This window comes from Nicotiana tomentosiformis, chromosome 2 (assembly GCF_000390325.3).
Source record: "Nicotiana tomentosiformis chromosome 2, ASM39032v3, whole genome shotgun sequence".
NCBI classification, from domain to species: domain Eukaryota; kingdom Viridiplantae; phylum Streptophyta; class Magnoliopsida; order Solanales; family Solanaceae; genus Nicotiana; species Nicotiana tomentosiformis.
The window spans coordinates 63,061,572-63,087,109 of record NC_090813.1 but is presented as its reverse complement, the minus strand read 5'-3'; the positions used below and the strand labels follow the sequence as shown (position 1 = coordinate 63,087,109).

At 35.2% G+C, this 25,538-nt stretch overlaps 2 protein-coding genes and 1 long non-coding RNA gene across 7 annotated transcripts; 1 reads left to right on the top strand and 2 right to left on the bottom strand.

Moving 5' to 3' along the window:
• Positions 1–3,295: 3,295 nt before the first annotated feature.
• On the top strand, positions 3,296–9,442 carry LOC104099081 (subtilisin-like protease SBT5.6). The gene is made up of 9 exons (XM_009605978.4): positions 3,296–3,425; positions 3,522–3,714; positions 3,932–4,111; positions 4,668–4,779; positions 6,908–7,469; positions 7,612–7,709; positions 7,817–8,174; positions 8,269–8,482; positions 8,680–9,442. The coding sequence occupies exons 1-9, from the start codon at positions 3,351–3,353 to the stop codon at positions 9,213–9,215; spliced, it is 2,328 nt and encodes a 775-aa protein (XP_009604273.1). The 5' UTR covers positions 3,296–3,350; the 3' UTR covers positions 9,216–9,442.
• Positions 9,443–15,258: 5,816 nt separating this feature from the next.
• On the bottom strand, positions 15,259–23,513 carry LOC104099082 (pentatricopeptide repeat-containing protein At4g18975, chloroplastic). 5 transcript variants are annotated; one of them, XM_009605981.4, is made up of 8 exons: positions 23,296–23,513; positions 23,044–23,164; positions 22,876–22,955; positions 17,372–17,404; positions 17,175–17,268; positions 16,902–17,045; positions 16,009–16,221; positions 15,259–15,827 (listed from the first exon to the last, which is right to left on the bottom strand). In XM_009605981.4, exons 2-8 carry the CDS (start codon positions 23,122–23,124, stop codon positions 15,642–15,644), a joined length of 831 nt encoding a protein of 276 aa, XP_009604276.1. In that variant the 5' UTR covers positions 23,125–23,164; positions 23,296–23,513; the 3' UTR covers positions 15,259–15,641. The 5 variants fall into 5 exon arrangements, with proteins under 5 accessions (XP_009604276.1, XP_009604274.1, XP_009604275.1 ...); XM_009605979.4 differs by having other exon boundaries at positions 23,044–23,152; XM_009605980.4 differs by having other exon boundaries at positions 23,044–23,139.
• Positions 18,924–22,869, bottom strand: LOC108945645 (uncharacterized). The gene is made up of 2 exons (XR_001969838.3): positions 22,541–22,869; positions 18,924–22,310 (listed from the first exon to the last, which is right to left on the bottom strand). It is a non-coding gene; the product is annotated as an uncharacterized lncRNA (long non-coding RNA).
• Positions 23,514–25,538: the final 2,025 nt, after the last annotated feature.

Here is a 25,538-nt window from a genome sequence, read left to right as displayed (position 1 = left end):
CACCAGCGAAGCTGATGTCACCCCTCGGGTTATTATTATCAACTCTTTGAGCCGTCTGATTTGCAGGATCGTTGGGCGGATCCGGGCCTCTTTAATTTGCGTTGTTGGAAGCACCCGACAACGCTTGCTTCAATTCTGTCATGACTTGGTCTTTCCTTGTGAGATGGCCCATGATGGCCTCATATTGCTCTCTCAAGATCCTTACTGTTTTCGCAATGTGTTCGTCTTCTGCGTCATCGGGAGTTGGCTCTCGTACATGTCCTGGGTACTGCCCTCTACGTACCGGGGTTTCCTCATCTCCCTCGTTACAGGTGTCACTTATTGAATCCTTGTGTTGAGGTAGATTTTCGTTTCCCTCAACGTTGTCTGCGATGTTGACATCGTTAGCTGTCATTTTTTATTTTTTGCTAAGAAATAAAGAATCAAACAAGTAGCAAGGACCAACTCGATTACGCAATTGTCTAAGCCTCACGGTGGATGCCAAATTATTTACCCGTAAAACGATACAGTTGAATTTGTTATGTGATTTATAGATAAACGAACTGATTTGATCCAAAAATAATAAATAAACTAGATTAGAAATAAGACTTAGCGATTAAAATCGAAGAAAATGACAAGCTTGATTCTGAGAGCAATGCCTCCGAGAGCAGGAATAAGAACAATATAAACAACGAATAAAATTATTTTATTTAGCTTGAGAATATCATATGCATAGGTTTTGCCATGAATTTTGTTATCTTACAATGGCTGTCAAGCCTACTATTTATAACTAGACCTAGGGAAACAAGATCCTAGGATCGAGCCCTCTTAAATGACAATAAATGGGGCCATTGATGATATGTAATGGTATGCTATGAATGCAAATATTCTTTGAAATGACTGCTCATTTAATGCTAGAAAATATTCTTCATTAAATGATTTCCGATGGCAAACATTCGATCTGCTCACGTTGATTATGCTCCCTTCGGGGTCTATCTGTACCAATTACAGTTATTGTTCCCGGTACCGATTATCATTTGATTTCCCTTCTACCTGCTTTCAGTTCGATGTGTCACGTTGTTATTTGATCATCTAACCTGAGCAATTTTTACCTTATACATGTATGGCAAGCGCTTAAACTTGAAAAAAGAATAAGCTCATGCCAATTTTTTTTTGTGAGATTAAATTAGCTAGAGAGGTGCTTAATACAATTGAAGCTAAAATATAAAATGTGATATCTTTCTTTCATATTATGTATGTCAAGTTTTGGGAGATTAAAGAAAATTATAGAGCCTGTTTGGATTGGCTTAAAAAGTGACTTTTCAGCAAAAGTAACTTTTAAGCCAAAAAGAAATAAGTTAAGGTTTCCACCTTATTGCTTTTGACTTGTTTTTAACTTATTTTAAACACTTTTTGACTTTGACAAATACTGAGGAAAAAAAATTAAAAAGAGCTTAAAAGTTAATTTGGCCCGCTTAAAAGCCAATCAAAACATCCTCATAGTCTGCTTGATGTTAAGATAAAGATTTATTAGATCAATTTACTAATAATAAGCCTTCCCTTTTGGCTTTACTTTTCACACTTTATGTTGGACGTTATAAATTGCTTAAATGTTTAGGTTTGATTATAAGAATTAAAGTATGATTTAGCAATGTGAATGCTCTGATTATTAAGCAAGGGAAAATATCCAGAATTGATTTCATATATTTTCTTTTCCTTTTTTAGAATAACACCCCAAATAAAAATTCATGAAGTAGTGAAAGGGTGGGTATATGTAAACTTTATACATAGTAAATTTTGGTTGAAAAGGACATTAATTCGGAGGGAAAAGTATGGAGTATTCTTAAATACTCTATTGTAGACGGAGTGAGTAATAATATACAAACATTTCATAAGTTGTCAACACTGAAGTTATTGAATAATTGAAATTTCAACTATAGGGCAATATTGTTTGTCGCGAGTTCAAATGTGTTAACCTTAGTCGTGCCTTTCCCCATCACTTTTAACTTTCTCAAAAAGAAGAAGTATATATACCATTATTTTAAAAGGTGGGGTGAGGTGGAGCATTTTATTTGATATATAGGAGGCGAGGCGTAAGCCTAGAGATAGATATTGGGCTTAAGCCCCACAAATCTTTAAATTTTATTATTTATAAATTAATAATTAATAATGTAGCATTATAACACAAGAAAAATACATTAAAAATTCAATAAAACTAAAAAAAATTAAAGAAACCCATATAAAATAAAATATTTAGCATATTTTACAAGCATAAACAATGCAATATTGTATAATGTTACTAGTATAAATCAAGTATAACGTCTCAAGTTAACAATTAAAATCACAATTTCGTAAAAATATTATCAAACTACATATTTTACCTCTTAAAAGTAAATACTCAATAAATTTTTCTAATACTAATTATTTAAAATATTATTCCTTCATGAGTAAATAAAAATTACTTTTAAATAGCAGAATAATACACATGATAATTTTGAGCGGCATAGAACTAAGACATTAAGATCCAGCAAGTAAAGATATAACTTTTGGTTATTTATTTTCAGAAAAATATTCAAATAATATTCACCCTCATGATGTTTTCAATCAGTAATATGCAATAATATGGTTCGTTATTTGAGTTATTCACAATTTTCATATTCCTATAGATGAAAAATATTTAAATCATTTATTTGCTAATTTTTTTTAGTAAATAGTTTTAATTAGTGAATTCAACACATAATTTGCATAGCAATTATTGGGCGAGCCCAAGCATTGAGCGCTAGACGTGTGTTTAAGGCGCACAGTCGGACGCTTGGGGGCAATAAGCCTCACAAAACTAAGCCCCACATATGAGCCTCAAGGCGTTTTGATAGTGCTCTGTCCCAAAAGGCCTTTTAAAACACTAATATATACATGTATACATATAATACCATTTAATTATAGTGTTTATTTTGATTAATTCTAAAAATATTTCACCGGTAGAATTCTAATTCAAATAGAATTCTCTTTAACTTGGAGTCTCTCTCTTCCGCTATACTATTATTTAGTAACTTATTCGCTATAGAAATCAAATTCGAGATTCTTTAACTCAAGCCACAGAACTAGAAATAATTAGCATGTATATCAATTATGTATCTTAACGTCACTTTAATGACCAGATTACCCTTTTAGTTAGAGATTCTCTAGGTCCACAATAGGTCTAAAAAGGACAATTTCTTTGGGAAGTAAAGCCTCTTTCATAAAGCGGATAGAAATATTCATTCAATTCCAATAAGATTCTGCAACCTTTTTGCTATAAATATCCATTTATTCTGTATATATATATCATTTCACTATTCATACCATACACTATAATTATATTTTCGTTAAATATGAAGAATTTTTCCATATTCTCTTTGCTTCTTCTCCTTCTCCTTCCCATCTTGGCTTCATGTCATGAAAAACAGGTACAAGCATATACAATTCTAGTTTCTCATTGATTCTTTAATCGCAGTTCTACTTCTGTTTATTCTTTGTTTTAATTATGGGGTTTTGTTTTGCAGGTTTATATAGTGTATTTTGGAGGACATAATGGGGAGAAAGCATTGCATGAGATTGAAGAAAACCATCACTCATATCTCATGTCAGTGAAGGAAAGTGAAGAAGAAGCCAGATCTTCTCTTATTTACAGTTACAAACATAGCATCAATGGCTTTGCTGCACTTCTCACCCCACATGAAGCCTCCAAGTTATCTGGTATAATAACCACGAAAAAAGTTCACTCTTTCAAAGAAAGAGTTTAAGTTACATATAGTAAAATTTAATTGGTTATAGCAGGTTATTGCTCTATTTTCTAGGTCAGAGTAACTTGTTTTCATATGTCAAATTAATCTGATAGTGTAAAAAATCCTGTATAAGAAACACAAGGTTCTTGTATGTAGAAGAACTTACCTTATGTATTATTTGAACACAGAATTGGAAGAAGTGGTATCGGTGTATAAAAGTGAGCCAAGGAAATACAGATTGCAAACAACAAGGTCATGGGAATTTTCTGGAGTGGAAGAGTCAGTGCAACCAAATTCCTTGAACAAGGATAACTTGCTACTGAAAGCCAGATATGGCAAAGATGTCATTATTGGCGTTCTTGACAGCGGTACATACATATATATTTGCTTACCATTATTTCCAATATGGCATTATTTTCCCTTTGTTTTAAATTTTAAATGTATTTCCACAAAGGGCTACATAATCTAGCATGTGATTATCGTTTCTCCAATAGTGATACAGACAATCTTATTAGTAAGACTAATGCCTTGTATGTATAATAGTAGAAAGGGATAACACGTGAGGAATCAACCTATATATATATATATATATATATATATATATATATATATATATATAAATGTATTTCAAAAAATACTACTTATAGACATATAAGGAAAATTGTGAGAAGCCTTGTACCAAAGGGAGTCTAAAGTTAAAATAAAAATTCAACATGTTTAAGGATTATGGTTATATAGGATGGACGTGTAACTGTGTCTATCCTCCGGCTTATCACTGGCAACTGAACACGAGGGTTGCGCTCGTTGCGGGACTCATTAATTATGAGATTATCAACTGTAACTAGTGTTAATTGACTAGTCTGATACTTAAAAAAAAATTGGAGTATGATATTATGTGATGAATGTTGTTGGATGATTTACCAGGGCTATGGCCAGAATCTAAGAGCTTTAGTGATGAAGGGTTGGGACCGATTCCAAAGTCATGGAAAGGAATCTGCCAATCTGGAGATGCTTTCAACTCTTCAAACTGTAATAAGTGAGTGTAATTCCTCTTCCATATGTTTTATATCTTTCCTTTAACTTTTTCTTTCTTTCTTTATCATATCCCTTTTTATTATCTCGATGATCTGATGTCTACCTGTTTTACAATGATTTAATGTGGATTTTAGCCATTCTTGGGTTAGAAAATGTTCAGCTGCTCTACAACCCTAGACCACATTCTTTTTGTTTTGGGAATTCCTGCTAAAATAAGCTGATTTACTACCTTAGACGTTTGGTTTATCAAATATACCAACCTATACGTATTTCTTTATTTTTCTTTTTTTAATAAACTTTATTAAATTTTATAAGGCTGAGATGACTTTGAACGAAAAATATGATTCATTTAGTTTAAATCCAACTTATTTGGAACTGGCATAATAGTTGTTGTTGCTATTAAATTTCATAAGTAGGCTTAATAAACATGTCATCAAGTTTTGTGCGCACCTATCATATGATGCCTTGTTTATCCAATTATGGATTTCAGGATTTGCTTGGAAATGAAGTGTTTGGCACTTATCTCTTGTCTCTTATACATTGATCTAACTTCGTAAGATTAATTGTATTTAAATGGCTTGTAATAGAAAAGGCCAAAGGTCAATTTCAAGGCCGATTTTTGGAAGTTTTCCTTTGTCTTCTTTATCAGTTGACCCTAAACCATTCTCATAATTTAGCTTAATTAAAATCAATTAAAAGAAAGCAGATACATGTTTAGTTTTTTAATCTTGTACCTCTCTAAAGAGTGAAAGAGAGTTTTTTTGAGAGGACAGGACCCATTGGGTGTCCATGCCTGTCCTTTGGTGGCCTTAGGATATCAGTGTAATAATTTCAATATTGTCCATTTCAATCAAACCAAGAGAGGTTATGCTGACAAGTTGCTAATTGTTTTTTGGATTCTTGCTTTGCCATCTTGTGAACTTTGTATCCTTCCAATGCTTTGTTGTGCAGTAATTTGTTTTTTGCATGTGTGTTGTCATTATGGTTATTGTGAAGTCTATAGTGAAATTTTGTGAGGCCCTTACTTCCAGTTTTGCACGGATATTCTCAGTAGTAGCCAGTAATATTATTCATTTTGACTATCTCAAGACTTCCATGCAGCAGCTTTTTGACCTTTAGAAAGTTGATGATGAAATTCTACCATTGAATGATAAGTCATTTTCTAGCTGTTAAGTCACAAAAAGAGCACTAGAGCAGTAAAACTTTTGAAGTTTCTTTGTGAGGTTTGGAGGAGTGGGCCTGATTATCACATTCTCGTCCCAATTTGTTACTACTACTATAATCTTTTTTTTTTCTTATTAAGAAGAAGAAAGCCCTTTCTTCCCTTCTTTTCAAAGGGTAGGGGGTGGGTGGAATATATTAGCCTAATTTGTCATATTTTCCTTCTCGTATATAACCATGCTACTATATATGTGGTACTCAAAATATAAGATTTTGTATACCTTTTCCTCTATATACTAGATAGTGTGATCCCCTCATGCATCATCTTCTTTTCTCTAGAAGAAAATGTTTTATTCATGGTGACAGGGGAGGGAGAGGGTGGGAATGTTGGGATCATATCTTGATATCTTGTCTAATTGATCATCTCAGGCAAATTTAGGGTGGTCATGTGAGTTAAACTAAATAATTTTATTTCATAGGATCAGCCCGCCCTGATCAAGAATTACTTACTAGCTAGCCAGACTAGTGGAGCCCTAGCCGGAGACATTCTCTAAATCATGCCTTAACGCGCCCATCTTCCAAATAAAAAAGGGCTAGTTAGTAAGAAAGATGGAAAGACCTTTATCCATAATTCTTTCCCAGTCTACCTCCTTCCTTAATTGTGACATGTCCCGTTGATCCCACCTACGAGCTATCTGTCTTTGCCTAGCAAGATAATTTTTGGTCTCCTATTCTTGCCTATTTTTATAGCCTGTCTTTATCAAGCGAGATAATTCTAGTTCTTTTATTTTTGCCTATCATGGTAGGAAATTGGTTCGGCTTGATTGAAATTTTTTAAAATGTTTATATATAAAAAGAGTACACGCATTCTGAACCCACCAACTCTAAATCCTGAACTTGCTTCTCCTAATTATGTAAGATAACTTTAATATTTATTCTCCTATGCTACTTTGGGACTTCTATTGCAGGAAAATAATTGGAGCTAGGTACTACATCAAAGGTTACGAGCAATATTATGGCCCTCTAAACCGAACTCTAGATTATCTATCTCCACGAGACAAGGATGGACATGGAACTCATACATCATCAACAGCAGGAGGCAGAAAGGTTCCAAATGTCTCTGCCATTGGTGGCTTTGCATCTGGCACCGCCTCGGGTGGCGCGCCACTCGCACGGCTAGCAATGTACAAAGTCTGCTGGGCTATTCCGAAGGAGGGCAAAGAAGATGGAAACACTTGCTTTGACGAAGATATGTTAGCAGCAATGGATGATGCTATTGCAGATGGTGTTGATGTTATTAGCATTTCTATTGGAACAAAAGAACCTCAGCCTTTTGATCAAGATAGCATTGCTATTGGAGCACTTTATGCTGTGAAGAAAAACATTGTTGTGTCTTGTAGTGCAGGGAATTCAGGACCTGCACCTTCTACATTGTCTAACACAGCTCCCTGGATTATCACTGTTGGTGCTAGCAGTGTTGACAGAGCATTCTTGTCACCTGTTATCCTAGGAAATGGCAAGAAATTTACGGTAACACGATAATCTATTCATTTTCTGTACACTATTTCATCTAAAATGTTGTAACACTAGGATCATAACGTTTTCCTTTATCTATTTAATTACATTCATATTGGAATGAAATTGAATCCATTTTTCGTTTGCTTAATATCAGGGACAAACAGTTACACCTTACAAGCTCGAGAAGAAGATGTACCCTCTAGTTTATGCAGGACAAGTAATCAACTCTAACGTAACCAAAGATGTAGCAGGGTACTCTCCTTGCCTCAAAGTTTCAATATTTTTAATTAATAATCATAATTTTCTTTTGGTTGATTATGTTAAACACTATCTGAAACTTTTTCAAAAAAAAAATTCAGGCAATGTTTACCAGGTTCCCTTTCGCCGAAAAAGGCCAAGGGGAAGATAGTAATATGCTTGAGAGGGAACGGGACAAGAGTAGGAAAAGGTGGAGAGGTGAAAAGGGCAGGAGGAATTGGTTACATACTAGGAAATAATAAAGCAAATGGAGCTGAATTAGTAGCTGATCCTCACTTTCTTCCAGCCACTGCAGTGGACTATAAAAGTGCAATGCAGATTCTCAACTACATCAATTCTACAAAGTCCCCAGTGGCATATATTGTCCCAGCTAAAACAGTTTTGCATTCTAAACCAGCACCTTACATGGCTTCCTTCACTAGTAGAGGTCCAAGTGCAGTTGCACCTGATATCCTCAAGGTCAGAATTTACATAACAAACTTAAGATATTTACTTGACTTATGATTTATGCTTCCTCATCTAAATTAAATTCTGATTTTCGCTACTTCCACAGCCTGATATCACCGCACCAGGGCTGAATATATTGGCAGCATGGAGTGGCGGATCTTCCCCAACGAAACTAGATATCGATGATCGTGTGGTTGAGTATAACATAATCTCAGGTACTTCCATGTCTTGCCCACATGTCGGTGGCGCCGCTGCACTTTTGAAGGCTATACATCCCACTTGGAGCAGTGCTGCAATAAGATCTGCTCTTATAACCTCAGGTACCTCTCAACTACTTTTGAACTTAACTTATATACACTAACTACAGTATTCTAACCTGTTATAACATATATAGTTATTTTGCTGCAGGTGACCTGATAGTGTGTAAACATTATTTTACATTGTCGGTGTATAGAATTTAAACTCCTTTTTCGTCCAAAATTTTGTATTTTGAACTGATCAATCGTTATATTTTCAGCTGGATTACGAAATAATGTTGGTGAGCAAATAACGGATGCATCAGGGAAGCCAGCAGATCCATTCCAATTCGGAGGAGGGCATTTCAGGCCATCAAAGGCAGCAGATCCTGGACTTGTCTACGATGCTTCCTACCAAGACTATCTTCTCTTCCTTTGCGCTTCTGGTATTAAGGATCTTGACAAATCCTTCAAGTGTCCCAAGAAATCACATTTACCTAACAACCTAAATTATCCATCTCTGGCTATTCCCAATCTCAATGGTACTGTTACTGTTAGCAGAAGGTTGACAAATGTTGGTGCACCAAAGAGTGTTTACTTTGCCAGTGCTAAACCTCCATTGGGATTCTCTGTTGAGATTTCTCCTCCCGTCTTGTCTTTTAAGCACGTTGGTTCGAAGAGGACGTTCACTATTACAGTGAAAGCTCGAAGTGATATGATTGACAGTATTCCGAAAGATCAGTATGTGTTTGGATGGTATTCCTGGAATGATGGAATCCATAATGTTAGGAGTCCAATTGCAGTCAAATTGGCATAAATCCTCAAACCATACCAGTATAGATATAGTGCTCTGTTTTTTTTTTTTTGGTTTTCCCTCGGTGCACATAACTTTTACTTTTGAAGCAAAGAATTCTCTATAAAGAATAAACAAAGCATCTCTCATTTCTATCTTTATCAAGTCTCAGTGTGCAGTAGTATTTTAAGAATGTAAATATTAGATAGGTGTCATAGCTAACAAGAAAAGGATTGAAGTTAGTTATTCTACCTTTACTACCGATAATAATGGTATTAATACCTGTAATTTGGCCAAATTTTCATGACATTTGCCATGACATAATATCCATTATATCAAAATTTGTGGATCATGACATTTGCCATGACATAATATCCACTATTAGGCCAAGAATTTCTTGTTATAAATAGAGGAGATTCTCCTCATTTGCAAATACACCAATTCAAGAGTTTTTCACTCTTGTCTTTCTTTCTCCTCCTTTATTTCATTATAGAGTATTTTGTAAGATAGTGAGTGTTGGGAAACACTTGTGTGAACTCTTTCTTTGGAGTGATCTTGTGAGGTTATTCTCTTGGGGTATTTGGTAATTAGAGTATTTACTCTAATTTTGTACTCTCTTTTGTACTCTTGTTGATATAGTGAAATTGCTTCTCTCCGCTTGTGGACGTAGGCCACCTTGACCGAACCATGTTAAATTTGTGTCTTCTTTATCTTATTTAATTATCGTTATTATCAACTTGCATTGTCTTTGTTATTATCATTATAACGTTGTTTGGCTAAATTTCGCACTACCCGGATTTCCAATCCTAACAAATTGGTATCAGAGCCAGATCTAACCAGGTTAGTTTAAATAGCCAAAATGACTCTAACAAAATCTTATGTTGAGAAATTTGACCGAAGTGCAAACTTCGAAATGTGACAATTAAAGATGAAAGCTATCCTAATTCAAGATGGCTTAGATTTGGCACTGCAAGGAAAGGAGAAAATGCCGGATAAAATGACAGACGAGGAGTTTACCATCATAGACAAAAAGAAAAAAGCAGGTATTATTTTAAATCTTTCAAATGAGGTTTTGCGTGAAATTGTAGCAGAAAGCTCAGCCAAAAGCATATGGGAAAAGCTTAAAACCATATATATGAAAAGAATAGTAGAAAACAGGCTTTACCTAAAGTAAAAACTCTACATTTTTCGTATGGCTGAAGGTACCTCTATACTTACACATCTTGATACTTTTGATTCTCTTCTTATTGATTTAAGTAACATAGATACTGAAATCAAAGATGAGGATCAAGTTGTGTTATTGCTTGTTTCTTTACCCAAGTCGTTTAAACATATAAGAGATACTATGCTTTATGCAAAGGATAATATCTCTTATAAAGATATCAAATCTATTTTGAAATCAAAAGAACAAATAGATAGAGATATTACTGGGGAAACTAGTGGGAACTAAGGGGAAGGCTTATTCATAAGAGGTAGATCCAATAAGAAAGATTCAAGTAGTGAGAAATCTAAATCAAGGTCAAAATCCAGATACAGAAATGTCATGTACAAATATTATCATAAGAAATGTCACATTATTTCGAATGCTTTAAATTGAAAAACAAAGAAAAGCATACAGAAAACAAAAATGAGCACAAAAATACTGACACTGCCGAAGCAAGTGTAGCTGCTGATAAGACTGAGGGAACTATTTTTTTAGCAACTAATAATAGTTTCAAATCTAATAATGAGTGGATTTTAGATTCGGGTTGTTCTTATCATATGTGTCCCATACGGGATTTATTTACCACATATGAATCTATTGGAGGTGGAGTTGTCTTGATGGGCAATAATGCTGCCTGCAAAGTTATTGGAAAAGGTACAGTCTGAATCAAAATGCACGATGGTGTGGTGAGAACTCTCACAGATGTTAGACATGTTCCTGACTTGAAGAAAAATCGTATCTCTTTGGGCACTCTAGAATCTCGTGGGTGCAAGTACACAGGTGAAGGTGGAGTTCTGAAAATTTCTCATAGTGCTCTTGTGATCATGAAAGCACGCAGATCTGGTACGTTGTATACTCTTTTGGGATCTACTATTACAGGTGCTGCTGCAGTTTTAATATTAGATAAATCAGATTCTGACATTACCAAATTGTGGCATATGCGATTGGGGCATATGGGTGAAAAAAGTCTTTCCATCCTCAGTAAAAGAGGTCTCTTATGTGGCCAAAGTACTGAAAATATGGAGTTCTGTGAACATTGTGTGTTCGGAAAGCAGAAAAGAGTCAGCTTCAAATCTCCAGCGATTCATAGAACAAAAGGTACTTTGGATTACATTCATTCAGATCTTTGGGGTCCTTCACGTACCCCATCAAAAGGTGGTGCTAGGTATATGTTAACTTTCATTGATGATTATTCAAGGAAAATTTGGATTTATTTTCTGAAAAATAAAAGTGATGTCTTCTTAAATTTCAAACAATGGAAAGTTTTGATTGAGAAGCAAACAGGAAAACAGGTTAAGCGGCTTAGAACAGATAATGGCTTGGAATTTTATAATGATGAATTCAATAAATTTTGCAAGAATGAAGGAATTGCTCGACATCGTACTGTGAGAATGACACCTCAGCAAAATGGTATGGCAGAAAGGATGAATAGAACTCTTTTGAAAAGTGCTCGTTGCATGATTTCAAATACTGGGTTGACAAATGCCTTTTGGGCAGAAGCTATCTCTACAGCTTGTTATATTATCAACCGAGCTCCTTCTGCACCTTTGAACTTTAAGACTCCAGAGGAATTGTGGTCAGGTACTCCTGATAATTATTCTGATTTAAAGATATTTGGTTGCCCTGCATACATGCATGTAAATGATGGAAAATTAGAGCCAAGGGCTAAAAAGTGCATTTTCCTTGGGTATGTATCTGGGGTGAAAGGATACCGACTATGGTATCCTGATCCCACAGCACCAAAATTTATAATTAGCAGAGATGTAACCTTTGATGAATCCTCTATATTACATTCTAGAAAAGAGTCTTCTAGTTCTTGTAATACAGATAAATGAAAGAGTACATAGAACCAGGTGGAGATTGAGATTGACATTCCTTCTGAGCCAAGCTCATCAACTTTGGAGCAAAATATAGTTAAAACTCCTGAAGTTGAGACAGAAGCTGAAATTCCTGAAGTTGAGACTCCTGAAGTTGAACCAGAAAAAGAGGAGTATTCTATAGCCAAACATAGACCAAGAAGAGAAGGTAAACAACCATTAAGGTTTGGAGATTATGTTGCATTTGCTTTTTCAGTTGCACAGGAAACTGAAGAAATTGGAGAATTATCAAAATATTCAGAAGCAGTTTCTGGTGCTAACTCATCCAAGTGGCTGATTGCAATGAATGAAGAAATTGAGTCTCTCCACAAGAATAGTACTTGGTCTCTTGTGAAGCCTCCATCAGGAAAAAGAATTGTTGGTTGCAAATGGGTCTTCAAGAAAAAGGATGGCATTCCAGGGGTTGAAGATGCAAGGTATAAGGCGCGATTAGTTGCAAAGGGCTATAGTCAGGTACAAGGAGTTGATTTTAATGATATATTCTCACATGTTGTTAAACATAGCTCTATTCGTGTCTTGCTTGCCTTCGTTGCCATGTATGATTTAGAATTAGAACAACTTGATGTTAAGACAACTTTCTTACATGGCGAACTTGAGGCGGATTTGAAATTGAAGGAAAAGAAGATCATGTTTGCTTGTTGAAGAAATCCTTGTACGGATTAAAGCAGTCTCCAAGACAATGGTATAAAAGGTTTGATTCATTTATGTTAGGTCATGGTTATTCGAGGAGCATGTATGATAGTTGTGTCTACTTCCGAAAGTTAAATGATGGTTCGTTTGTGTACCTATTATTATATGTTGATGACATGCTCATTGCTACTAAGGATTTAGCAGAAATTCACAATTTGAAAAGTCAACTGAAAAGTGAATTTGAGATGAAAGATTTTGGAGTAGCTAAGAAAATCCTTGGCATGGAGATCAAAAGAGATCGAAAAGCCAACAGGCTATTTCTGACCCAGAAGAAGTACTTGGAGAAGTTTGGCATGAAAGATGCTAAATCAGTTAGTACCCCTCTTGCTGCACATTTTAAGTTATTAGCTGTTCAGTCCCCGTAGTCAGAGGAAGAAGAGAGGTACATGGAACAGGTTCCTTATTCTAGTGCAGTCGGCAGTATTATGTATGCAATGGTTTATACACGTCCAGACATTTCACAAGCAGTGAGCATGGTAAGCCGGTATATAGCTTCCCCTGGTAAAGTACATTGGCATGTTGTGAAATAGATTCTCAGATACTTCCGAGATACTTCAAACACATGTTTGGAATTTGGGAGAAATACTAACACTTTGATTGGTTTTGTAGACTCAGATTATGCAGGTGATCTTGACAAAAGAAGATCACTGACATGCTATGAATTTTGCATTGGTGGTTGCGCTATTAGTTGGAAAGCGACATTACAACATGCAGTAGCTTTATCTACTACCGAAGCAGAATATATGGCAGTGACCGAGGCGATCAAAGAAGCTTTATGGTTGATAGGGTCTATTTGGGGAACTCAGTTTACACCAAGGTGGTATTACCATTTTCTGTGATAGTCAAAGTGCCATTCACTTGACTAAAGATCAAATGTATCATGAGAGAACGAAGCACATTGATATAAAGTATCATTTCATCCGAGAAATCATTGATGAAGGAAAAGTCTCTGTTCAGAAGATCAACACTAGAGACAATCCTGCTAACATGTTCACAAAACCTCTTCCAGTGTCCAAGTTCAAGCTTTGCCTGAACTTGATTGGCATTTATGAAGAATGATTTTGCCCATTGCGGTTTTTGCAGAGAAGGTGGAGCAAATTTACTATATATAAGCCGAAATTAGGCCAAGCTGGAGATTTGTAATATGGCCAAATTTTCATGACATTTGCCATGACATAATATCCATTATAACAAAATTTGTGGATCATGACATTTGCCATGACATAATATCCACTATTAGGCCACTGATTTCTTGCTATAAATAAAGGAGCTTCTCCTCATTTGCAAACACACCAATTCAAGAGCTTTTCACTCTTGTCTTTCTTTCTCCTCCTTTATTTCATTATAGAGTATTTTGTAAGAGAGTGAGTGTTGGGAAACACTTGTGTGAACCTTTCTTTGGAGTGATCTTGTGAGGTTATTCTCTTGGGGTATTTGGTAATTAGAGTATTTACTCTAATTTTGTACTCTCTTTTGTATTCTTGTTGGTATAGTGAAATTGCTTCTCTCCGCTTGTGGACGTAGGTCACCTAGACCGAACCGCGTTAAATTTGTGTCTTCTTTATCTTCTTTAATTGCCGTTATTTTCAACTTGCATTGTCTTTGTTATTATCATTATAACGTTATTTGGCTAAATTCCGCACTACCCGGCTTCCCGATCCTAACACAGTCTCCCTTCTTTTTTCTCCCATGGATCAATCATCTATGTTTACTCTCTTTGCTTAACAATGGCGTTTTGCGTTCCGTAAAGTGGGCGGCTGGTATTTAATTTTTTAAAGTGAGAATACAAACACCTCGCATAAATTTAATCCGAGATACTTATCCGCAATTTCCGAGAAATTAAAAAGAAACATAAAAGAGGTCCCCTTTCGTATGTGGGCTTGGACCAACTCACTGCCGTCCCATTTCCCCATTCCGAATTATTTGCCCTGGTTGGCCTTTTTGAAGTCATTCTATAAATTTTGTCTCCGTTTGCTTATTATATTACCTGAAATGGGTCAATTTTACCCTCCGTTATATTTTTGGTATGATCAAATGTTTGTTGTTGGCAAATCAGTTTGTATTTTCTCTTATTCTCAAATATTCGGTCTTCTCCCAATATGATGTGAAAAAACTTAAAGAATTGTGTATAATACATAATAAATAGTTGAAAGGAAGGTCTATCTACATGAATACTTCGAAACAATTAATAGTTGAAAGGAAGGTCTCTGTACATGAAATTTAGATACAAATATGTTAAAACATAAACGAAACAACACCTCCATAACCAAGCATCCTATCAAAAAGCCCAATGAAATCAGTATAACTGGGAAAATCCCATACACTATAAGTTGTAGTATGGTTTGCTACCCTTGCTTTTGCAAAAGCAACCAACTGCGATAAGGATACAATTTGATCAATCTTGTAGACTTCTAGTTATGTGTCATATCATCAGCCAAGTAGAGTCTTGACATTCAAAATACAATCTCAACAGGCATATATCAATACAATTACAGTAAGTTCGATGTTCTCGGACATGAATATGTTCCAGTATATGTACAATATCAACCAACTACATACCAGTCTTCCCCACCAATGCAAGGCATAGAAACGAAACAAACGCTCCAGAGAAAAGACTCTATGCATCTGATCAAGACGTTAACCAATGCCACTTAATAAGTGTTCTCCGAATAGCTTTATTCATTCCGTGTCTCTTCTCACTCTTGCTCTTTCACCATTGAAATGGACATATTTCCATTTGCTTTGATACCTTTGGAGAACCAGTTTACGCTTATCTTCTTGGCCCAAAAATTGGAAGGCTCTTGCAACTCTTCTGACTGTATCTTCATCGGGTTTTACCCCTAACTCCTCCATATCTGCGAACACCTGAAATTTCAAGGAGCATGCTTCAGAAAACAGCATTAAACTTTCAAGAGTAGAGGAAATCCATTATGAAAAAGATAGAAGAGAGAATAGTATATGACATCAGGATGCTCTGAAGGTAGGGAACTAAGCAACCAATTATACTTGAAACTAATTAGGAAGCATGCAAACGAGCTTCATTTACCTCAACTATCTTCTCCGGCACATGATGATGATCATACAATGAAATCATCCTGGAAAAGAGCCGTTTTGAGACAGACCGTGTGCTTGTATGCAAAATCATATTCCATAGTGTTTCTGCTTCATCTACCCTTTTGTCCATATCAAATGCCAGTAGAAGTGTATCATAGGTTGCCATTGTTGCTCCTTGACCTTTGCTCAACATCCACTTAGCAACCTAAGCATAGAGTGATAGAGATCAACATCCACTTAGCAACCTAAGCATAGAGTGATAGAGATCAAGCATTATTTGTTGAAAGATATGGCCATTCCGAACGACTTGAGTACCCAGTCAAACTAGTCATCATGATCTGTCTAACAATTAAGACTCGCATAAACTCAACCACAAGGACTTCTCATTTCTACCAAGCGGATTTAGTATGTCCTGACAATCGAGAGGAGTTAAAGCAAATCTCGGCATCAAGTTCAATTCTACTTACATGAAGCTGGTAGTCAATATATTCAAGTAATACTTGTAGAATTGGTAATGAACCACAAATACATCAAGGTGAATCGCAAAAAGAGTTGATGCTGATTGTGTAGTGACAAGAGATAAATAACATTTCCACACAACTGAGAAAATTAAGAGTGCAACAGCATCAGAGTTCTTAGTCTTGCAACTTCAAGAGGAAATGGTAAAAAGGAAAGAAACTGAAACAGAACCCTTTTGTTCTTGGTCAATTCAATAAGTAGTTGAATGTGATACTTATGAAGCTAAGCAAAGGCTTCAAATGTCATAGCTTGTTGAAAAGTGATATTTATCACTACAAAGATTCATAATTTATCAAGACAAGATGCTATCCAACATAGGGCATTTCCCATGCTAAAAATAATAAATAAAGTTCTCATGCATCGTACTTGAATTACTCGTTTCCACATCCGTTGTTGCCTTAAGATGCTTAGAGCCTTAGCAGCTGCAATCAACGGAAACTCTGTCTCCCATGCAATCCATTTATCTAATGCACGATAAACAGACTCTTTCTCATTTGGAAGTCCAGAAATCTATCCATTTACAGATCAAAAGGAAAACAGAAGGCAACATTAAAAATACGTCTACTTCAGGTATAAGAGAAAATATACCTTTCAGCATGGTACTATAATAATAAGACAGAATAATTTGACAAAACTTACAAGCCGAACAAGATTGAGCGCTTTTTGCCCAGATCCAGCAGATTCCCTTTTCTTCCATAAGTGATGTTCTACTTTTCCAGCCTTCTGAACTTTCCTGCATCCACGCCCATAATATTTAAACAACAACAACAACAAACCCAGTATAACCCAAGAGTGGGGTTTGGGGAGGGTAGTGTGCATGCAAACCTTACACCTACCTTGAGGGTAGAGAGGTTGTTTCCGATAGACCCCTGGCTCAAGGAAAGAAAAAGAAAGCAGTAACAACAAGCAATACCAACAACAAGATAATAAGAAAACAAGCAGTAACAATAACAATATAATAAGAGAACAAGCAGTATCAACAACAATATAATAAGAAAACATGTCGTAATCAAGACTTTCAATAACCGAATACAAGGCTGACTACTACTACTACCAGTATGGGGAAGACACACACGCGACTACCTACTAACCTTCTACCCTAATCCCCGTCCTCCACACCCTTCTATTAAGGGTGTCCTCAGCTCACTGAGGACATGATATTTAAAGAACAAAAAAATTAGAGAAGATAAAAAAAATATTTAACATGAAATTCAGCTTGAGATAATACTATGTGGAATATACTCGATTACTTCAAGAAAAGGAATAATCCACTATCAAATATTGATAGAATTGGGATTTCTGCTTCACATAAATCTGATCCAGGGTAGTTTTTCTCCTAATTGGGCCTTTTGTATAGTTGAGCCATTTCGTTTTATTTTCTTTTATATTGGGAACCGGCCTATGTCCGGTTTATTTTATTGAACCTAATGTTGTACATACTAATAGGCCCATCGCGTCCTAAGATCAACGAATGGATCATCTTCATTTCTTATTTACCCAATGGTGTCTACAGACTCTCTCCACCGACTAGAACCCAGGGTTTTGTCGATCCATTCACTCAAATTCCAGTCAATTTCATCAGTTAACATGGTATCAGAGCTTTGATTCCTGTGGTACTCGATGAGGTTGTTCATCCTATCGGTTCAGATTTCTCAATTTTGAAGTTTTTCGGTTGTTTTCAACAAGGGCTATTTCACGATTTTGCGACGAGATTTGAGCTTTTCCAGCGACGTTTTGAGGAAAGCTTCATTATTTTCTAGTTCTGTTGAACAAGGCTTTACTCCTTCGAGTATTGTGAAGGAGATACAGTACTATTTGTCCACTCCTTAGTCTATATCGTTTGACCTAATTGAGAGACATATCTGTTATGCTGTAGTCTTTGTTGTATGCTTTGATTCATTTGAAATCGGTATTGTCGTCGTTGTGTGAAATCGATCCTTGATTGTGTAACATTTCTCAAATCTATAAAAGTTTCAAGACATGCTAAATATAGAATTTTTTTTTTTTTTTTAATCTTGCTTTGAGTGCATAAAAATTATACTTCTATTACGGAGGTAAACCCTTGTGATTGATTTTTGAGTTACTTCTCTATTTATAAATAATTGGATATACAATTAGGGGAATATTAATAATTTTGATATTATTAATTATTAAAAGTGGGTATCATTAATTATTAGTTAAGTCAAAACAAAATAAAAAGAGAAAAATAATAAAACATGGGGGTGCTCTAAAGCCCATAAGGGCTGTTGGAAGGTAAAAGGCATACAAAAGCCTTATACGAAAAACAGAATTAGCATTCTGTTTGCTCACGAAACAGAGGCAACCACGAGACAGACGCAACACTCATGCAGGCAACGGAAAGTTCTGAGTTTCTTTACAAATCATTAGTTCTTGAACTCAGCAGTGTTGTGAAGAGCGTGAAGCAAGGAAAAGCGACAACCCCCATTTCGCTTAAAGCGAGAAGCGAAGCGCTCGCTTTTTTGAAATGAAGCGGAATTTAAAAAAAAATTAAAATAAATACTGCATAGACAACACATGTAATTGTAAGCAAATGTTTAATACTTCAATTAAAAAACTAAAGAGTATTATCAATTAAAGTACAAAATGAGCATCCTATTCTTCTACAAACTGGGCAGTAATTTTCTGAGAAAGAACCGAAGGTAAAAAAAAATATTAGCCAGCAGTTTGCTGCTTTTTAGACGTTTAAACAGTGAAAGAAAAAGAAAAAGAAGAAGAAGAAGAAGAAGAAGAAGGAGGAGGAAAATCAGAACATACCTGTTGCTGTTGAAGACTTGAACTTGAAGTTGAAGAAGAAGAAGAAGAAGAACTCTAGTTGATGCTTTCAGATGCTTTCAGAAATCAGAAGTCGATGAAGAAGAAGAAGTCGACCAGTGTCTCTGCTTTAAAACCCTAGTCGTTGTTGTTCGATTAATGAAAGACCAGTGTTTAATCACAAAATCTCGTTTTTAATAAAATAGGGTTGGGTCTGTTTTAAAACACAGAAGCGGGCGCTTCTCTCGCTTCGCTTCGCTTTCCCGCTTCTCGCTTTTTAGTGGGAAGCGGTCGCTTTTCTACACCTGAGTCGCTTTACCCTGCTGAAGCGTGCCCCTTCTCGCTTCGCTTCGCTTCTCGCTTAAAGCAAGGAAGCGGGCGCTTTTTTAAACACTGGAACTCAGGTATATAAAATTTCCTATTGTCAATTATCCTACAGTAGTAGTAGGTAAGAATTGAATTGTTAATTCCCTTCTTTCTCTGTATCAACAGTAAGTTCCATGTTTAGGTGTGAAACTTTAAAATTAATTAAAATGCACTAGTTGTTGTAGAATCGATTATTTGACGGGTATAAATTGGAATGGGGCCTGCGTATTGGCTCGAGGAGTTTTGAGGTGAGTTGATATAACCCTTTACTAAAGTGGTTTAGCTCACAAAAGCACGCATACAAGGTGTTTGATGAATTGCTTAAAAGAGTTAATATGTACTTAAATGGAGCTAGTGAGTACCTATTAACTTAGAATTGTTCTAGCTAAAGTTTAGATGATTTATTATGATATATGTTCATAAATTTTCAGATTTTTGTGTTATTCTTATATGCCATTTTCATGTTGAAAATTCACGAAGAAGCAAGAATCTTTGAAATTACTTTTGAATGTTTATTTCATGATTTTGCCATGCTTTACATTTAAGGATACCCGTATGAGTATGTATAGGTTGTTCCAGAAAAGATTTAGACTTGAATGGTCAAGAAAGTTGATTTAGACCATAGCGAGGTCACACAGAACAATTTGTTATTAAAGTATTTTAGGGAGTAACCTCTATTCTGAGAAGGGGTCATCGTCCAGGCCGATGGTCCTGATCAAGGCGTCGACTTCTTGAAACTACTTGTGCCAAATTAGGGAGCACACGAGCCGAGGGTCTCGTTGCTGAGAATTTGCCTAGCTAGGCTAAGGTATGATACATGAGCGTTGAGAACCATGAAGCGAGTGACACCTAGTGGATTGGGCCTATTCGATCAGGTTGGGATCGAACCCGTGCCGATCACACGTTGACTAAGACAGAATTAAGTCAGAATAGTTAGAACTCCTGAAGCATAAAGTGAAGTATTTTTTTAGATAAAAAAAGAATTTCTTTTAGAATATTCATAAACTGTTGTTATGCAATTATTTTAGAATTGTTCTTAGAAGCTTTATGTTTTCCATGCATTTAGAATCTTCGCTTGTAATGTATATTTTATTAAAGTTCGTTCCTTGTCATTGAGTCTCACTGGGTATAATGGATGGTACTGACGTTTTCTTTTGGGAACCTACGTTGGTCTGCGGTATAACGTAGGAACCGATTTTGCAGGCGAACATGCTACAGGTTAGGACTTCCATTACTTCCAGTGCTATTGGTGAGCTCCGCTTTTGTTCGTGGAGTACGTCATTATTTAGCTATTTCTTTGTTTACTTAGAGAACTGGCCAGAAAATCTCATGTCCTGAGCAGTGCGCCAGTTTATCAGTAGAGGCTTCATAGACACAGTTGGTGGGTTAATATTAAGATGTTTTTGATAATAACTTAGCAATATTTCAGTAGTTACTACGAACAAAGTTCTGGAGTTGGATATTTTAGATATTCAAATTAATTAAAAGTATTTAGTTAAAGTATCACCTTGTTGCATATAAAGTTTGAAGTTATAATAGATTTAACAAGCGCAGATTGTTCGCTCGGTCAAATTTATTGATCGGGTGCCGGTCACGACTTGTTCAGAAAATGGGTCGTGACAGATTGTGTTGTTTTGTGCGTTGATTAAAGTCATAGGTACAGAATCGACCTCTTCCCCTATTGTCCTTGAATCTTCTCCTATAATCATCGACCCCTCACATCCTCTCTATGTCCATCCATCAGACAATCCAGGTGTCTTGTTGGTATCTGTTCCTTTTTCAGGGACATGATACACTTCATGGAGAAAAAATGTATTGATTGCATTATCTGCTAAGAATAAGGCTGGTATGATTAATGGTAGAATTTCCCAACCTTCACCTAGTTCTCCTCTCTATGACTATTAGGTTAGGTGCAATGATATGGTGTTTGCTTGGCTCAGCAATGCCTTATCCAAAGACATTGTTGATAGTGTCTTACATTGTGACACTGCTAGGGACCTATGGAGGGATATAGATGAAAGATATGGGCAATCTAGTGTTAGTAGGTATTATCAAATTCAGAGAGAAATTGTATTGGGCCTCTCAGGGTTCTTCTGATATTGCTAGCTATTATACTAAGCTTAGGAAACTCTAGGATGAGCTGAAAACTGCTTCCTTTGCTCCAGCCTGCACTTGTGGAGCTGAACCACAATGCAGTGATGGTTAGAAACTTATCCATTTCCTCACAGGGTTGAATGACACTTATTCCAATGCTAGAAGCAACATCTTATGATGTGTCCTGTGCCAACCCTAGGAAAGGCATATTCCATTCTTCTTCGTGCTGAGAGTCAAAGGGAAATTCGGTCTTCTGGTAGTCCTTTTATATCAAAATCAGCTTGTTTCTTTGTGAAGTCCACTCCTACCTCTGCTCAGTTCAACAATGGACCCAAACCTTACCCTCAGAAGGTCAACTTTGATATCAAGAGGGGAAATCTTGTGTACAAATACGGTACAAAGCCTGGGCACCCTGTTGAGAAATGTTATAAACTTCATGGGTTCCCAAGTGATTTCAAGTTCACCTAGGGAAGAAAATTTGCTGCTTGCACTCAGGTTGACATTCCTACTTCAGAAGGTCAGAATTCTTCTGAGAATGTCACCCTCAACCCTGTCCATGGGTTCAGCAAGGAGCAGTATCAATACCTGATGAGCCTGTTCTAGCAGTCTCACATCTCTCCACCATCTCAAGACTTATCCAACAACACTGGTGCTATGGCTGCTTGTGCAGGTGTGGTTTGTAATCTTGTTGTTTATTCTCTTGCTCTATGTTGTGCCTCACAATTAAAAATCAACACTTGAATTCTAGATACAGGTGCAACCAACCACATGACTCCTAATAAACATCTTCTACACAACATTCAGCCTTTACCTTTTTCTTATCTTGTTACACTTCCTAATGGTTATAAAGTCAAGGTTCATTCCACTGGTTCTTTACAACTATGTAGTGATTTGATTTTATCAAAAGTTCTTTTAGTTCCCTCTTTTCACTTCAATTTAATCTTTGTGCCACAGTTAGTTGATCAACTCAGTTGCACAGCTTTCTTCACTAGAGTTTTCTGTCATTTACAGGGCCCTTCTCTTATGAGGCCATTGGAAATTGGTAGAACTCATATGGTTCAGTTTTCAAACAAATGTGTTAATGGGGTAGTGTTAAATTGTTACTTACTTCTGATCAGCAACATCAGAGATAGTGAGAGATAGCTCTCCCTGCTTCTGGGAATGTTTAACGGCAGAGGTTATATTTAACTGCAACCATAGTAGAACCGAACCTTATGTACTGAATAATAATCTGTACCAAAAAAGTAAAGCAAAAAAAAGAGTTTCTCACTCCAACCTTTTTGGATAAGCGGGTTGAGTTAATTCCCTTTAGCAAAAGGTTACAGTTGAAGAACTCAAATTGCAGAGAAGCTCCCATTCTAACACAGCAGTCCTAAAAATCAAATCTTGCCAAATATCTACATCAGCGACTCTAATAACTAAGAAAGATTCTTAAGAGGGAAACTAGAAAATTTGTAACTCAAAACTATATGCATTAGTATTACCTGACTTATCTGTAGGGGAAAAAATACCAATATGTATTACGTACCTGTTTCTGCAAGAGTGATGGAAAATAACTGAGAACTGAAAAAACAATTAATTTTCTTTCCAGCTTCCTTCAGTGGATTAGAGAAGAAAGAGGAACATACATTTCTATTTCGTTGTAGAAACTGATGGGAGTGAGTTCGTCGGAGAAAGAAAATGGGTGGAATTGGCGGGTCGGAATGAATCGGGTTTGAGATCCGAATTTGAACTGTTGGAAGATGTTTGGGCTGCCATTTCTCCAACGAGTTGGGCTTTTAAAACTGGAAATGTAGAAGAGCTTTTTAAGACGTTTGATCCTTTTTTAAGTATTATTTTAAAAAATAGTATCATTTATTATTTATTTTATAAAGAGCATTTTTTTTATTATTAGCATATTATAAAAATTAAGCTCAATATTTAATAAGCTAACTCACTCGCTAATCACGGAAAATACTTTTTTTGTCCATCTCCATTCTCCCTTTCTAACATTCATCTTCTTCACTCCATTTTTTAAAATCTGATACGTATATGAATGCCACCTAAATTCAAGATGTATTGATTTATACGTCTTTTATATTTTGTATATCAAGTATCACTTTAATTCAAAATGTATTTTTATGTATATAATTTTCGTATATCTATTTGTGAAGTGCCATCTTATTTTAAGATGTATTTTTAATGTATAAATCAAATATATTTTATATGTCAAGTGCCATTTTAATTCAGGATGTATGTATATATATATATATATATATATATATATATTCCATCTTAATTAAATTTAAGATATAATTTTTTTATGTATATTTCACATGTCTAAGTGTCGTCTTAATTGAATATGTATTTTTTATGTATATTTTTTTGTATATTTTATATATGTTAATTCAATGTATATTTTTTATATATACGTTTTGTATATATTAACGCATATTATTATCGAAGTAAGATCTTTATGTTAAGAAAGGAAGAAAGAAGGAAGAGAAAAACTTAAGAAAGATAATTAAAAAGAAAACAAATGGAACAAATTTAGAAAATATATTGGCTTCGGCAGAAAACAAAATTAAGAAGATGAAGAAAAAGAAGGAAAGCTAATAGATAAAGAGAAAAAAAAAAGGCATGATTTTTGTACAAAGAATTATTGACTTTCCATTCAAATTGCTTATGTTTAGGGATTAATAATTAATATTCCTATTTTAATGGAACTGTGTGCTATAAATATAAATATTTTTCTGTCACAGCTGTAATATTGGATTTCATGCTAAGAGTTTGTTATATTTCTTTTAAACTATGACAGTTATGTAAAGTTCCGATGTAGAAATTAAAGTAACAAATGACCCAATCCTTGCTACCAAATGGCGCCCACTGGTTCTTTATCCATTTCTTCTTTTCGTCAAAATTTTACCTATAGTTCTTTTCTTCTAAAAATATTTACATGCGCTAAGGAATTTCAGTACATCTAAAGAACTGGTTGAATTAAATAAATTCAGATATGAACAGGATTGGTAGTTAGGACTTTGATTTGTGGAAAGAGATTTTCGCTCTGATTTGATTTGTCCTTAAGAGTGCAGCAAGTTGATAAGTTATACATTGCCTTAATTTGATGACCTGGTGAATGTAGATTAAATATAATCAGCCGCCAATATTTTAGTTTATAAAGTTTTTAAAATGCGTTAATTATGACCATTCCAAGAGCTTTGAAACTGACACGCTTCTAAAATTTTCTTAACAAATATTAATAAGTTAAACTCTCACATAATATTGTACCTATCACTGTGTTAACATATTAGTTTCCCAATATTTTGGTAATTAACAATGGGTGATTTTTTCAACGAAAGCTCAACGTCGGCTGAAATCTTCCTTTACATGGAGGATTTTATATCCCACCCAAGTTCTAATATTAAGTTTTCATGTTATTTAGCCCCCAAAAAAAGGTTTTTATGTTCCTTGCATGTAAATTTCTGAACGTGATTATAACCATAAAATTAGCGTTAAGCCATCGGAGCATACTGGTAGAAATTAACCACTTCTTTATATATTCTAATTACTAAATTCTTGATAAAATACTTTTCAATAATTCCAAAAAAATTTCAAAATAAGCCTTAAATGTCTAGATCTCATGTCTAGTATGCAGGGAAAAAAAACATTTGTAAAGAGTTTATAACCTATTATATATTTTAATTATACAAAAAATTACTTTATGTGAATTTATATGTTTACGTTGTTATGAATTGACTAACAATCATAGAAAAAACATAAAAAACTAAATTG